This window comes from Delphinapterus leucas, chromosome 11 (assembly GCF_059928025.1).
Source record: "Delphinapterus leucas isolate spDelLeu-1000000601 "Yukka" chromosome 11, BTC_Dleu_Yukka2, whole genome shotgun sequence".
In the NCBI taxonomy this organism is placed as follows: domain Eukaryota; kingdom Metazoa; phylum Chordata; class Mammalia; order Artiodactyla; family Monodontidae; genus Delphinapterus; species Delphinapterus leucas.
The window spans coordinates 81,463,939-81,479,158 of NC_143139.1; the positions used below are offsets into that span (position 1 = coordinate 81,463,939).

The 15,220-nt window shown below is 36.7% G+C and overlaps 1 protein-coding gene across 6 annotated transcripts in view; it reads left to right on the forward strand.

Moving 5' to 3' along the window:
- SCYL2 (SCY1 like pseudokinase 2) overlaps window positions 1–15,220 on the forward strand; it is a 57,876-nt gene that overhangs the window by 18,970 nt on the left and 23,686 nt on the right. For 4 of the 6 annotated variants that reach the window (XM_022599880.3, XM_089921157.1, XM_022599881.2 and 1 more), the window contains exons 3-4: window positions 6,697–6,854; window positions 12,588–12,732. In XM_022599880.3, the coding sequence (XP_022455588.1) occupies window positions 6,697–6,854; window positions 12,588–12,732 (303 nt within the window). Of the gene's footprint in view, window positions 1–6,696; window positions 6,855–12,587; window positions 12,733–13,221; window positions 14,783–15,220 lie in introns of those variants that run through there. The other 2 variants (XM_089921160.1, XM_089921159.1) reach the window with 2 other exon arrangements.

Sequence of the window (15,220 nt, forward strand, 5' to 3'; positions counted from 1 at the left end):
GTAGTTGTGTCACACAGGCTTCAGTAGTTGTGGCGTGCAGGCTTCAGTAGTTGGGGAGCGCGGGCTTAGTTGTGGCATGTGGGATCTTCCTCGACCAGGGCTCGAACCCGTGTCCCCTGCATTGGCAGGCGGATTCTTAACCGCTGCGCCACCAGGGAAGCTCTCATACCTGGTTTTAATAGTTAAAAATATGAAGGTGTTTTCTGTTGTTACATGGCATGAAATAAATACCATGATATGAAATAAATACCATGATATTTAAACCATTGCATTTAAAGTTTAAATCTTGTTCTTTTCCCCCATTTCACTTTTTTTACATGATCTTCAAAAAAAGTATCATAATTTCACATTGTCCAAAAAAAACCCAACAACAACAACAAAAAACACAGCAGTATTTCCAAGTTAAAAGAATCCTTATATTAGTATTTTTAGGGTTTGCATACCCCTTTAAAGATTATCTGTGTATTTTTTCCTAGGGTTATTTCAAGTTCACATTAGTACATGATTAATTATAATTTTCAGATCATGTAGAACTTTTAACTTTAAAATTTATTTTTATTTATTTTTGGCTGCATTGGGTCTTTGTTGCTGCACACGGACTTTCTCTAGTTGCGGTGAGCTGGGGCTACTCTTCTTTGTGGTGTGCGGGCTTCTCACTGCGGTGGCTTCTCTTGTTGTGCAGCACGGGATCTAGGTGCACGGGCTTTGGTAGTGTGGCACGTGGGCTCAGTAGTTGTGGCTCCCGGGCTCTAGAGCGCAGGCTCAGTAGTTGTGGCACATGGGCTTAGTTGCTCCACGTCATGTGGGATCTTCCCGGACCAGGGCTCGAACCTGTTTCCCCTGCATTGGCAGGCGGATTCTTAACTACTACGCCACCGGGGAAGTCCCAACTTTTAACTTTTTAACCTAAATGTTTGAAGACCTCTTAGAAGAGTAGTAATAATAGCACCTACGAAACTGATGAGAAAAAGTACATATTTATGAAACCTGGAATGCAGCACGATAAAGAATTGGTAAATAAAAAGTTACTTGCGCCTGGTTACTTGTGCCTTCATTGTACCTGATTGGACATCTGTATTATTATTCTGTCTTTATGCTTCCAAAAATAAGTTTCTGTTGCTTTTTATTATTTTTGAAAGACATTCATTGAAGAAACACATCATAGTGAATAATTTATGAAAGTGAAATTAAGAATTCTAAGAATCTTCAAGACAAGTGTATAGTTGATTTTTTGCAGTAAAATAAATTTCTTAGGCCAGTTTTGTATATAAAATGAGCCGTTAAGACTTTTAAAAGTTATTATTTAGATAAACTTAACCAAATACAACATGTAAACATGTTGAAATGGATAGATGTTTAAATACAGCTTAGCACTGGAAGCTACTGTTTAGGCTCAAGTGCTATTTAGTTTCCTTTTTGAGTGTTTATTTAGAAGCAGCTCTTAGTTCTTAACCATTACTCTTTCTAGAATGTCTTTCTAGAGATGCTATAAAACATTTCAAGGTGACATTTAGGGAATTTAAGTTGTCTAATTTTTAAAATATAAACTTATTTTTAAGAACTCACATGTGGAATAGTGCACAAATCATGAGTGAGCAGCTTTTTGAATGTCACCGTGAACACACCTGTGTACCCAGCATCCATATCAAGAAAACATTGCTAATACTCATGTCTCTTCACATTTATTACCTGCCCCCCCCCCCGCCCCAACCCCGCCCCTTCTCTCCAGGGCTAACTGCTCTCCTGTCCTTTGACACTTAGGAATAATCTTGCCAGTTTTTGAATTTTGTTTAGGTGGAACCATAGCATGTACTTTTGTGTTTGGCTCCCTTTTCTTAAATTTATTTTCATGAAATACATCTATGTAGTTGAACATAGCAATTTTTCTTTTCATTGATATATAGAGTACTGCTGTGAACATTGTTGTGTGCTGTTGGCATATATGACATGTTACCTAGATATGGAATTGCTAGGTAATAGTGTATGTATCTGTTCAGTGCCAAAAAGCTTTCCAGAGTGTTTGTGCCAATGTACACATCCACCAGCATTTACAGATCTCCACATCTCTGCCCAAACCTTTCCATAGTTAGTCTTTTGAACTAAAGAGGGCTATTTAATTTTTGAAAATTCAGTGAAATATTTCCTGCTCCCCTACCTCTTGAACTTTTGTAATGTCTAGTAGATAGTTGCTAGGCTTAGAGTTTATGCTGCTGTATTTCTCTTATAGCTTTGAAACTGACTTAGTCTTTCTACAGAGTAGCATATTTAGGACTAAAATGGTTTTATAAACATAGACACTCTTTTCAAATATATCCTTATTTCCTTTTTAAAGAATATTTAAGAGAGATTTCTGAGACAAATGCCCTGCACTGGATTTCATTAGCTTTTCTAATTTTTAATTAGACTTTATTTAAACAAGTCATTAAAGGGAATTTTTTTGGGTCAAACTGTATATATAAGTGAGAAACGTTTGCTTCATATATATGTCCTTTAAAATTGAAATACCATCACCGTATCTGTTAGATAGGAATACTATAACTATAAAGGCTGCTATATATTTAAATAATTTGTAATAAAAGCACTACATAAATAGTTTCTGTCCCACCTGTATATATAACTTTTACTTCTTTTCAAGTAGAAGAATAGCTCAACATTTTGAAATCTCTTTCAACTCTCCTATGTCAAGCCAAGGGATTTATTTGGGGGGAAAATGTTTTAAAAAATACGTGTGCGTGTGTGTATGTTTATATATAAAATTTTGCCTGGTTCTCAGGCTATTCATGCATTTATTTATTAAGCATTTCTGTTTATCTTGACACAAGATTCTGTGTTGCCAGGTGACTACTCTTCAAATGGATTTAACATTTATTAGGAGTCTTCTAGTGTCCCACATTTATTACGATCTTTTTTATCCAGCTTTGGAGTAGTTCTTTTTTAAAAAAATAAGGCAACTTCAGTCTTATTTTGCCTTAAAAGTCATACTTGTTGGCCTATTTCTTTTGCCCTGCTTCATAAGCTTCGTAACACCCCCAGTTAAATTGCTATTCATATGAGGATAATAAAGATTGATCAGTTTTTTAAAATTATGCAGTAAAAATTTACCTATTCATATTTATCCACTCTACTACATGTAGGCTTGGACACAGTCCCTTCCTTATTACAGAATTTACATTATGTTATTCTAGATGCCAGTGTCCATGGGGTAAAGCTTGCTAATATTGTGTAGACAGAGGCATAATTAAATTATTATAAATAGTTAAATTCTAAAATATTAACAGCTTTAATGTAAAGGAAACCATTGTGCAAAGGTGAATGTGCTAGTCAAGTTGCTTAGATCAAAAATGATCATAGACTATCTCTAGTAATTTTAAGGAGTATATCTTGTTATCCCTCAGTCATCTCAACTTATTTTTAACTTAATCTAAATAAAAACTTATATTTTGTTTTATTGTTTTGAGAAAGAAACATTGTCCCAAAATCACACAAAAAAAAGAAGAACATGATGCTTGGAGTTACCACCAGCCAGTCCTGAAAGGCCCATAAAATAAAGGATTTCAGGGAATGTCTATGTTTCAAAAACCATCTCTGGTGGCTCTGAGGAATAGGTTAGTGGAGTTCATGATTGCTATTAGGGAATCCTAGATACATTGGTGTATACTAACTCAGATTTTATTACTTAAATTATCTTGTTTTCAGTGAGAGTTCAGCTTTGTAGTTATAGTAAGCAAAGTAGCTTTTAAAAATTATAAATTAGGTCTATATCAAAAGACAGCCTCCATTATGACAAATATTAATTTTTAGAAAAGATAATTTATTTCATGTCCTTTTTTGTTTAAAGATAGGCTATTGAGAAAAATACTTTTTATTTATGGGTAACTCTCTTTGCCAATGTATTTTTAAAAATATTAAGTGAATAAACAATAGAGTGCCAAATGTTGCTTACATTATTTTATATTTGGTATTGTAATTTTGCAAAAAGAACCTCACATTTTAATTAGCGTTAACAGTTGTTGAATCTTAAGTGGAAGATATATTGGTTGATTGCACTACCTCATTTTTTTGGTATATTTGAAAATTTTCATAATGAAAAGTTGAAAACGGTTTTAATTCAACATGATAATGAAATGCTTTGAGTAGTTGCTTATCTTTACTGACCATCAGTAGGCAATGAACATCTGAGTATCTTTTAGGTGAAGATCCTGTGGTGGGTACAGAGACACTTATGGCATGGTTTCTTTCTTCGAGAAGCTTGTAATATACATATAGGTATAGACAGATAGGATTTTTATACAAGTGATATGTGTTAGCAGAGGGGGTAGTATAGTGAAGTAGTAGAGGAAAGACAAATTTAGAAATTAGATGATAGTCTATTCTGTTGAAAGGTTTCAAGGTGCAGGCTAAGAGTTTTCTTTTAAGGAGTCAGTATGAGGCCTAAAGGTTAGTTAATTAGTCATTACTTTGTTGACATTGGTTAATTTTAATTAACTGATCCGAACAAAGAAATTTTTTTTTTTTTTTTTTTTTTGCGATACGCGGGCCTCTCACTGTTGTGGCCTCTCCCGTTGCAGAGCACAGGCTCCGGACGCGCAGGCTCAGCAGCCATGGCTCACGGGCCTAGCCGCTTCGCGGCATGTGGGATCTTCCCAGACCGGGGCACGAACCCGTGTCCTCTGCATCGGCAGGCGGACTCTCAACCACTGCGCCACCAGGGAAGCCCCGAACAAAGAAAATATTTTTAAGATAGTTGATAACCTGTTCTGATCTATGTAGGAATCTTTCATTTTTGACCTAAAACGATAAATGAATGTCAGAGAGAGTTGTGTTTTTCTTTTTCTTTATGAACTGTAGTGTTCTGCCTTTAGAGTGGTGAATCTGTAGGAGCTCAGAAGTTACTTCATGTAATCTTTTTTTAAAGAGTTAAAACATCTTGAAAAAATAAACATATTTAAATTAGATGCATTTATAAAATACGTTGGAACACTTACTAAAAATTGTACACATGAATAGTGAGATGGGAACTTGAACTTGTAGGTCATTTGTTTTTAGTTCAAGTTAATATTACATAATGCTCTTATCTCCTGTTCTGTGTCTCAAAATGATCAAAAGAGCTAATATTTTGTGTTTGTGTGTGTGTATGTGTATATGTATATGCCAGGTTAACTTGTGAAGGCAGTATATATATGAGTGCTATTTAAAGCTCTCACTCAAATAGTTTTACTGAAGGCATATATCATGTCTTACTAGGGTCTTATTTATTGGCCCTGTTATTTCTGGGGAGACAGAATGGTGTATTGGCTAAGAAAGTGACCCCTAGAGCTGGACTGACTGGGTTTGAATCTTGATTCTTCATCTTACCAATTGTGAGATCTTAGATAATATGTTTATCTTTTCCACAGTGTCCTCATCTGTGAAATGAGGATAATAACTTGTCTCATGGGTTGCTGTGAAGAGTGGAATAATTCCTAAAAAGTACACAGATGCTTGGGGAATAGGGTGTTCAATTTGAGTTACTAATATAGTCCCTTTACGTTATAACTTTTCAGAGCCTCAATCCTCTAAAATCCTTAACTTATCTATATATGTCTAAGGAGGCTCCAACTTAAAACAAGTTGTGTTTTGAGGAATTTACTGATTTGGATTTCTGCAGTGAATCTCCGTTATGTAAATAGGTTGCCAGGCTAACTTGTGAAGGCAATAATCATAATGTAGCAAAAATAATTAGAAGAGAACAGCAATAAAATGGAAAGATACTGTCTTGGTATCAACTCAAAGATAGTTGAGTAGTAGTAGGTTTAATTAAAAGCATTTGAAAGAGACACAGAGCTCTGAAAGAGTCATTCAAAATCTTCCATAGAATTTTGGAGGGCTAGCATTGATTCTTTGCTAATTTTACTTCCAACTTTATCAGTTTTCTTTGCATTTATGATGGAGAGCTAGCAGCATCACTGATGTATTACACAGTTGTAATATATCATCTATCAATATGGCTATTTTTTGACTGATTTGTTAAGATTAGGTAACTTGACGGGAACTGTTTTCTTTGTGCAACTGATAGAGAATGAAAGAGAGAAGGTGGTTAAGGAGGTTGTGTGCTTTTAGTAGTATAAAATAAGCTGTGACTGATCTCAGAGAGACGATAGGGGAGCAGTTTCCCGTGCTGGTAACCATTCCCAGTTACTGCCCTTAACAAGAGGAGAGAGAGAAAGAGTATGGGTTATTCATATGTAAAAGATGCTTACAAATTGAGTTTTTGTATAAATAAGCACTCCCTGACATATAAGACGTTTCTTTTAAAAAGCATTTCAAGATTCTGTAGTATAATCCAGGGTTATCACTATGAAAAGCATTTTGAATTTTTTAACATTTTAACTTTTATTTGAACTCCAGTAAAATAAGAGATTACTACATAGGAGACAACACATTACACACAGTTTGTGTGTATCTCTGATACCAGAGTTGAAAGATGGAGATTTTCCTATGTTCTCCTTAGATGAGGGTTCTTAGTCTTATAACTCTAAAAATATTTAACTTTAGTAATTATGAAGAAACCAATTTTTTAATATCAGAAAAGTATTACAATGGTGCTAAAATGCACCGTTTTTAGTTATTTCTCTTTGTAGACTGTTGTGACACTCAAATAAAATTTTATTGCTTTTATATATTCTTGATTAATTAGTTTTACATTTCTTTCATTAGGAAGTAGCTGTTTTTGTCTTTGATAAAAAGCTGATTGACAAATATCAAAAATTTGAAAAGGATCAAATCATCGATTCTCTAAAACGAGGAGTCCAACAGTTAACTCGACTACGACACCCTCGACTTCTTACTGTCCAGCATCCTTTAGAAGAATCCAGGTAAATTTTATGAAAACTTACATAAGAGACTTCCTAAACAAATAGTTTTTTTTAAAAAAAACTTTATGTTTGAAATCTATCTATACAGTATACTGTCAGTGAAAAGTTCTTATCAACTGAGTGTTGAGTTCTTATGGATTAGTTACTTCTTTGAAATTTATTTGCATATTCTATGTATATGTCTCTTTTTGAAATATTAATAAAAGTTTTCTTCACATTTGCCATGAGTCTGTATTTGCTTACTCTATGTTCAAGACTATAGCAGTCCAAATGGAAGATGTGAGAGAAGTATAGAATATAGTCCCTGCCTGAAAGTAATTTTTCTTGTTAATTTGCTAGAATTCATTGCCCCCTTTTCATTGATTCAATATTCAGAGGCTATTTTTATGTGTATTCCAGGTAGTACTGTTCTCGACGTTTAACCTTTTACTATGTCCAGTATGTCAGTCCATAGTCCTCAGTTACTCTACTATCTCTTTTTCTCAAAATGAGCTTGGGAACTGTTGCTGAGAATGACAAGAAAACAGAATTTATGTTGTGTAATCTTAACTGGATCCTCAAGCCTTGGTGCTTTTAATAACTCCTTTAGATACCCAGCTATATAAATCTTTTCCACATTACTCATAACCCCTAATTTATTCCTTCCTTCCTACTTAGCAGACTGTATTCCCCTCTCTTAAATCAGATCTTAACCAAATGGTTTGCCAATGCATTCTGTGGACCCTAGGATTTTAAGGATAGGGAAAGAAGAGGCAGGGGGAGGAACCTAGCTGGCAGGGGCCCAGGCTTCCCATCTCTCTTCAACCAGGACAGTTTGGTTTTTATCTATTTTATATTTTGGATTTCTACATAGTTCTTACTTTAGAATCTTAGGTAACCCACTGTCACTTACTCACTTCCCCCAAAGACACAAGATCTTTTCTTTGAACCTAAAAGAAAAAAATCTAATGTTTACCATGTGAAAAACTGTACTAAATTTTTTGTATTTGTTTAACTTATTTAATTCTCAACAACTATATAGAAGAACTGAGGATTGGAGCTGCTACTACATAAGCCACATAGTTACGGCACCCTGATTCCTGAGCCTATGCTGTGCCTACCCAGAAATATACTTATTTTATGTCTCTTATCATGATAATATTTTACTGCCCTTCTTTGTGTAAATAAATCCAGAAGAAGACTATAGTTGTTGTCTTCTTACATAACACTCACTATTATGAACCCTCTATCTCAAAGTGGACTAAGTTTTCTTGGTCACACTTGTCCTGAGCTTTCCTGACTCCATGCTTGTTTGTGCTATTTCCTGTAGAGGGTTTTCTATCAGTAGTTATAGTGTCACCTATCAGAACCTACCCACCTTTGTTATTTTAACTTGTATTTCTTTTTTTTTTAATATTCCATTGTATGAATATAGCACATTTTGTTTACCTGTTCATCAGTTGATGGGCATTTGAGTTGTTTCTCCTTTTTGGTTTTTATGAATACTGCTGCTGTAAACATTTGTGTACAAGTTTTTGTGTGGACATACGTTTTCATTTCCCTTGGGTGTACAACCTAGGAGCCAACTTGCTGGATCATATGGTGACTCAATATTTAGCCGACTGAGGATAAAGTAGGATTTTTTTTTAATTTAATTAATTAATTAACTTATTTTTGGCTGCATTGGGTCTTCGTTGCTGCGTGTGGGCTTTCTCTAGTTGCGGCGAGCGGGGGCTACTGTTCGTTGCGGTGCGCAGCCTTCTCATTGCGTTGGCTTCTCTTGTTGCAGAGCACGGGCTCTAGGCACTTGGGCTTCAGTAGTTGTGGCACTCGGGCTCAGTAGTTGTGGCTCGCGGGCTCTAGAGCACAAGCTCAGTAGTTGTGGCTCACGGGCTTTGTTGTTCCACAGCATGTGGGATCTTCCTGGAGCAGGGATCGAGCCTGTGTCTCCTGCATTGGCAGGTGGATTTTTAACCACTGCGTCACCAGGGAAGTCCCTAACTTGTATTTCATCATTACGTTTTAAGTCTCTTGAAGGGAGAAAGGCCAGTGTTTTATATCTTTCTCTGTCCCTGCAGCTTCTTTTATAGTGATTTAAATATTACAGGACTAGGGCTTTATTGGCGTTCATGAAGAGAGATAATTCAAAGATTACTTTAAGGCGTTTTCATTGATAGGTTGTAAAAATTGCAGTAGCATTGATAGAAATAGGAACGCTTTAGGGAAGGAAAAAAATAACTTCTGGTTTTTAATGACTTAATAATGTGGAGATGACACTGGAATCATCCAGAAGAAATGTGCTATAGAAAATAATCCAGGGACTTCCCTGGCAGTCCAGTGGTTAAGACTTTGCCTTCCAGTGCTGGGGGTGCGGGTTCAAACCCTGGTTGTGGAGCTAAGATCCCACATGCCTCAGGGCCAAAAACCAAAACATAAAACAGAAGCAATATTATAGCAAATTCAATAAAGACTTTAAAAATGGTCTACATCAAAAAAATTTTTTTAAATAAATAAAAAGAAAAGTAATCCAGGTGAAAGTTCAGAGTTGGTGATGTATATGGGGGTGAGTAAAATATAGGTAGTAATTAAAACCATGAAAAAAAAATGAATTTCAAGAGCATGAGTCAAAAGAGCAGAGTAGTGAGGACAGAACTTGAAATGTAGAGGGGAAAGAAGAGCCAGCAAAAGAAATTGGAAGGATCATGTTGTATGACAGGAGAAAAATTGGCAACATGTTATGGAAGCCAAAGGCGGGAAGAAAGGACTCCCTAACACTGGGGACCACCAAATAAAAAGGAAATAAGGACTGAGAAGAATCCATTGCATTTGACTAGTGAGAGGTTGTTAGTGATATTCAGTAATTTCAGTAGGATGGCAGTTTGGAAGCTAGAAAGGAACCCAGCAGAGAAGACATCATTATGTGAATAAAGTCCCATAGTAGGAACTCAAAGGAAATCTCAGGAGGATAGTTGCAAATCACTAATATACTGAGGTAAAGTGTAGGGAAATGAGATCATTCATGTTCGATGAACTTTATTTTTTTCAAGATAGAACGTGGATAATAGATGAGTAGTAGGTAAAGGAATAAGGAGTTAATGGAATGAGGAGTTAATATAAGAGGGCTATGAAGGGATGTTCTTGAAAAATAAAAAGAGCGAGGTTAAATAAAGTATACTATGTATCTTTAGGCTATCAGTCTACAGAGACTTGGGTTTTCTATTTTTTCCTTCAGCTTACGACATAAGCAAGAGAGTAAAAGAAACCTGTGATGGCGCCTACAGGGTTAATAAGGGTTTGCCCAGTAAAGGGTAGTAAGGGCGATAGTTTATTGTTGAGGTAGTAGGGAGAAAGACAGGAATAAAGTGTAGTCAGAACTGAATACTTCAAATTTGTTGAATAAAGATACTGGGAAGCTAGGTTAGGTGGTGGTAGTAAAAGGGTAGGAGATGAATGGCTAGTAAACAGCTGCGGTTGGGGGAGGTGGTCCTTGAGAGAGGATTTAGCCCTTCTGGTGTGTAACTGTTTGTAATGATGATGGAAATAAATATTCATGAAAGATAATAAGGCCTTCAAGCTTGAAGAATAATCTTACGAATATTGATATGACCAAGGATGATTTTGGGGACAAGACAGAAAAGGAAAATAATAAGATTTGCTAAAATAAATGAGTCCTGGGAATCATTGGAAACTGTAGAGAAGACTAAGGGGTTTTTGAGCAGTTTTCCTCCAGTGCAGTTCAGCAAACGAAAGCCTGTGTCCACTGTGTTAATGAGCTTAGTGTGGGAGTCAAGAACAAGATCAAGTTCATCATCTTTATTGATAACTGAGCAGGGAGGACAGTGTAACTTTCTTCTTCAACCTAAGCAGCTCTGTCTTTATCGCTCATACATATTGAACTTCTGCATATGCTTTCATTTGAAAAATGGGTTCAAAGTGAAAGAAAAGTAACTCAAGTATTACTGACAGAACAGCAAAAGGCATATTTGCCATTAAACAGTTACTGTCCAGGTGCAGAGGCTTGGTATAGCTTTGTTACCGCACTGCCTTGTAGTTCTTCATTGCCAGAGCCTAAGCCAAAGTCCAAAATGTTAGGACTTGAATGTCAGACAGTTGGTAATTACAATAGCAATTGTAAACATTTATTGAGCTTACATTTTAGTCAACATGCTGTGTATTTTATGTGCATTTGCTCATTTGATCTTTACAGTAACCTTTCAAGGTGGTCTTTTATCACCAGTTTACAAATGGGCAAAGTGAGGCTCAAAGTGTCCAAAGTCACCAACAAGGAATAGAGATGCTGGGACTTGAAGTTGGGTATTTGTATTCAGAGCTTGAGCTCTTGGTCATTACTCTATAAGACTTACTGAAGGCTTATTGAATGTTTCTAATGCTGAGGGCCCCGGCTCGATCCCTGGTTGGGGAACTAAGATCCCGCAAGCCGTGCGGCACAGCCAAAAAAAAAAAAATCAAAGAACAATAATTTTAAAAATTGGAAACTTGTGACACCTTTAAAAATGATACATAAAATAGATAAAAGCAAAGGTGCTCTGAGATTGAAGTAGTCATCAGGCTAGTCACTCCCACCGGCATCTGGACCTGGCTGCCCGGTCCTGAGATCTTCCACATGGACCTCCTGCCAGGGAGCTCCCCGAGCTCCAGGTGTGTCCATGTGGCTATGCCCTGACCAGGACGTCACATCTCCTGACACGTCCTGCCCCTCAGCAACCTGGGGGAGCCCTGCTGATCCTCTACACACGGGCTCCACGGTCACTCCTACTCACCCACCCAGAAACAGGAACCCCCCCCGCCGCCCCCCCCCCCGCCTCCCCCACACCGAGCACACACATCGCATGCCTGTCCTGGCAATGTGCTGTGGAGGACAAGTGGACATCAGGGCTTGCAAAGTACCCTAGGACAGTGGTCCCCAACCTTTTTGGCACCAGGGACTGGTTTCGTGGAAGACAGTTTTTCCATGGACGGGGGTGGGGGTGGTTCAGGAGGTAATGCGAGCGATGGGGAGCGGCGGATGAAGCTTCGCTCCCTGGCCCGCTGCTCACCGCATGCTGTGCGGCCTGGTTCCTAACAGGCCACGGCCCGAGGGTTGGGGACCCCGGCCCTAGAAGACACCACAGGATGCCATGTTTCCCAAAGCAAGAACAAAAGGGTTTTCACATTGTTTACAGGAGCAAAAGACAGTCCTAGAGATGCAAAAGTGATGTGCCCTCCCAGGGTTCCAACAGCTCACAAAGGTCCCAAGAGACGTAATTCAGGACCCCTCCCTCACCCAGGTGTTTGCTCTTAACAGTGAAAAAAAAAAAGTGACTGTCCTGTGGGAGCTGGAGCTATGCCCTGTCCCTCTTCCTGACTCATTGCTCCAGAGGTGTCTGTGGGAAATCTACAGGTTCCTTTGAGCATATTCTGAGATTTAGAGGCTTAGAAATAAGGGTAATATCATAGGTATAATGTAACAGTGTGTTAAATTAATTCATTGGTTTTCCATAAAGAATATCAATCATTCAAAATGCACAGTTGATAATGTTTATTTCCTGACTTTTTAAATTTAAAAAATGTAACACAGCTGTTATAACACTTAAAAGACTGAATGATTTATCCAGTGGAATTCATATACAAAGCTTCCTGACTTTGCTTTATTGGCCTAAGTGTGTTATATTAATGCTGAAAATAAATCTAAAATTGTCCACCTTCTTGTTGATAGTTAAATAGGACCACTAATATTTTTCTTTTTTAAAACAGGGATTGCTTGGCATTTTGTACGGAACCAGTTTTTGCCAGCTTAGCCAATGTTCTGGGTAACTGGGAAAATCTACCTTCCCCTGTATCTCCAGACATTAAGGATTATAAACTTTATGATGTAGAAACTAAATATGGTTTGCTTCAGGTATGTATTTTTATTCATCATGTGGATAGAATATTTTCCTTCAAAATTGTTTTTAGCCATTTCAAATTTAGCTGTATAAACTGCTTTATGTAAACCTTTAGATCTTCTCAGTAATTTAAAAATTATTTCTGTGTTCTAGAATTTTTCTACAGTTTATTGTTAGGCTTAAACTATCTTTTTAATGTACGAAACATAACATTAGTAATCTTTGGAGAAGAGCACTTGTTGACTGGTGGATGTGGTGGTTCCTTTTTAATGTTTTTGAATTGTAAGCCTTCACAATGCATCCGTTAAGTCCATCCACATTTTCTGATTTTCCTTCCCCTGCTTACCAAAATGTCTTCGGCTTTAGAGAGAGAATTGATACAGTAGATTCTTTGTTTTGGGGAGACAGAGATCATTTTATTCATTATTTTTAACAGTATTGTTAAGGTATAATTAATTGGCATACAGTAAACTTCACATGTTTAAAATATACAGTTTTTTAAGTTTATAGGTGGAACCGTCACTACAATCAAAACAATTTACATATGGACCTTCCAAAGTTTCCTCATACCCATTGCGGTCCTCCCCTCCTGCTCCTTGCTGTCTTCTGTCTCTCACCCCAGGAAGCCACTGACTACTTTCTGTCACTAAATCAGTTCGTATTTTTAGAGTTTTGTAAATGAAATCATACAATATGTACTCTTTTTCTGGCCTGGCTTCTTTCAATCAATCTGATTATTTTGGTATTCATTCATATAGTTGTGCATATCAATACTTCTTTTATTACTGAGCAGTATATCATAGTTTGCTCATCCATTCACCTGTTGATGATCATTTGGGTTGTTTCCAATTTTCGGCTATTGCAAATAAAGCTGCTATGAACATTCATATGCAAGTTTTTGTATGGACGTATGCTTTCATTTCTCTTGGTTAATTACCTAGGAGTGGAATGGCTGGATCAAATGGTATGTGTATATTTTATTTTTTTAAGAAACTGAAAAACTGTTTTCCAAATGATAGTACCATTTTACATTCCCATTGCAGTGTATAAAAGTTACATTTTTTTCACATCTTTGCAAAACTTCGTATGGTTGGCCCTTTCAATTGTAACCATTCTTTTTTTTCGTGGGATCTTAGTTCCCTGACCAGAGATTGAACCCAGGCCCTCGGCAGTGAAAGCATGGAGTCCTAACCACTGGACCGCCAGGGAATTCCCTCAATTGTAGCCATTCTAATATGTGTGCAGTGGTATCTCATTGGAGTTTTAATTTGCATTTCCTTAATGAATAATGATGTTGAACACCTTTTTATATGCTTCCTTGCCATCTGAGTGTCTTTTTTGGTGACATGTCTGTTCAGATCTTTTGCTTATTGTTTAAATGGGTTGTTTGTTTTCTGTTATTGAGTTTTGAGATTTCTTTATATATTGTGGACACAAGTTCTTTGTCAGATACATGACTTAAAAATATTCTCTCTTAGTCTGTGGCTTATCTTATTCTCTTAACAGTATATATTTTCTAATTGTGGTAAAATACACATAACATAAAATTTGCCATCTTAGCCATTTTTAAGTGTACAGTTTAAGTACATTCACATTCTTGTGCAACCATCACTTCCATCCATCTCCAGAACTCTTTTCACCTTGCAAAATTTAAGCTGTACCCATTAAACAATAACTCCCCACACCCCACCTCTCATACCTCCCAGCCCCTGGCAACCATCATTCTACTTTCTGTCTCTATTAGTTTGACTACTCATATAAGTGGAATCATGCAGTATTTTTCTTTTTGTGACTGGTTTATTTCAGTTAGCATAATATCCTCTAGGTTCATCCAGGTGGTAGCGTGTGTCAGAATTTCTTTCCTATTTGAAGGCTGAATAATATTCTGTTGTATGTATTTACCACATTATGTTTATTCATTCATTCGTTGATGGACACTTGGGTTGCTTTCACCTCTTGGTTATCATAATACTGCTATGAACGTGGGTGAACAAATATCTCTTCAGGACCCTGCTTTCAGTTCTTTTTGGGATATACCCAGAAGTGGAATTGCTGGATTCTATGGTAATTCTATTTTTAAGTTTTTGAGGAACTGGCATACTTGGTACGGTTGGCCCTTTCAAATCCAGTTTTCACTTTTTGTTAACAAATTCCATGGTAATCTCAGGCACAAATATAAAATTACCAAATATTAATCCAGTGTGACAATGAGTGAACATCAGTTAATGTTTGAAAACTGAGCACAATGCTATTCAGAAAAACTTAATTTCAATATGAAGTATAAGTATATAAAAATATTAAGAATTAGAATCAAATTGACAAAGGTATTTCTTGATATTTACTGTCTTTAAGTAAGAAACCAAAGATTCTCTCGCTTTTCAAATTCAGGAACTGAATAAATTTGGGTAGCAAAGTGCTTTTATTACTGTCTTTTCTTTTGCTTTTGTGCGTATAGAAAGGAACTTAATAAATAGTTGTCCTCTGTTTTTACAATTGGGTTTT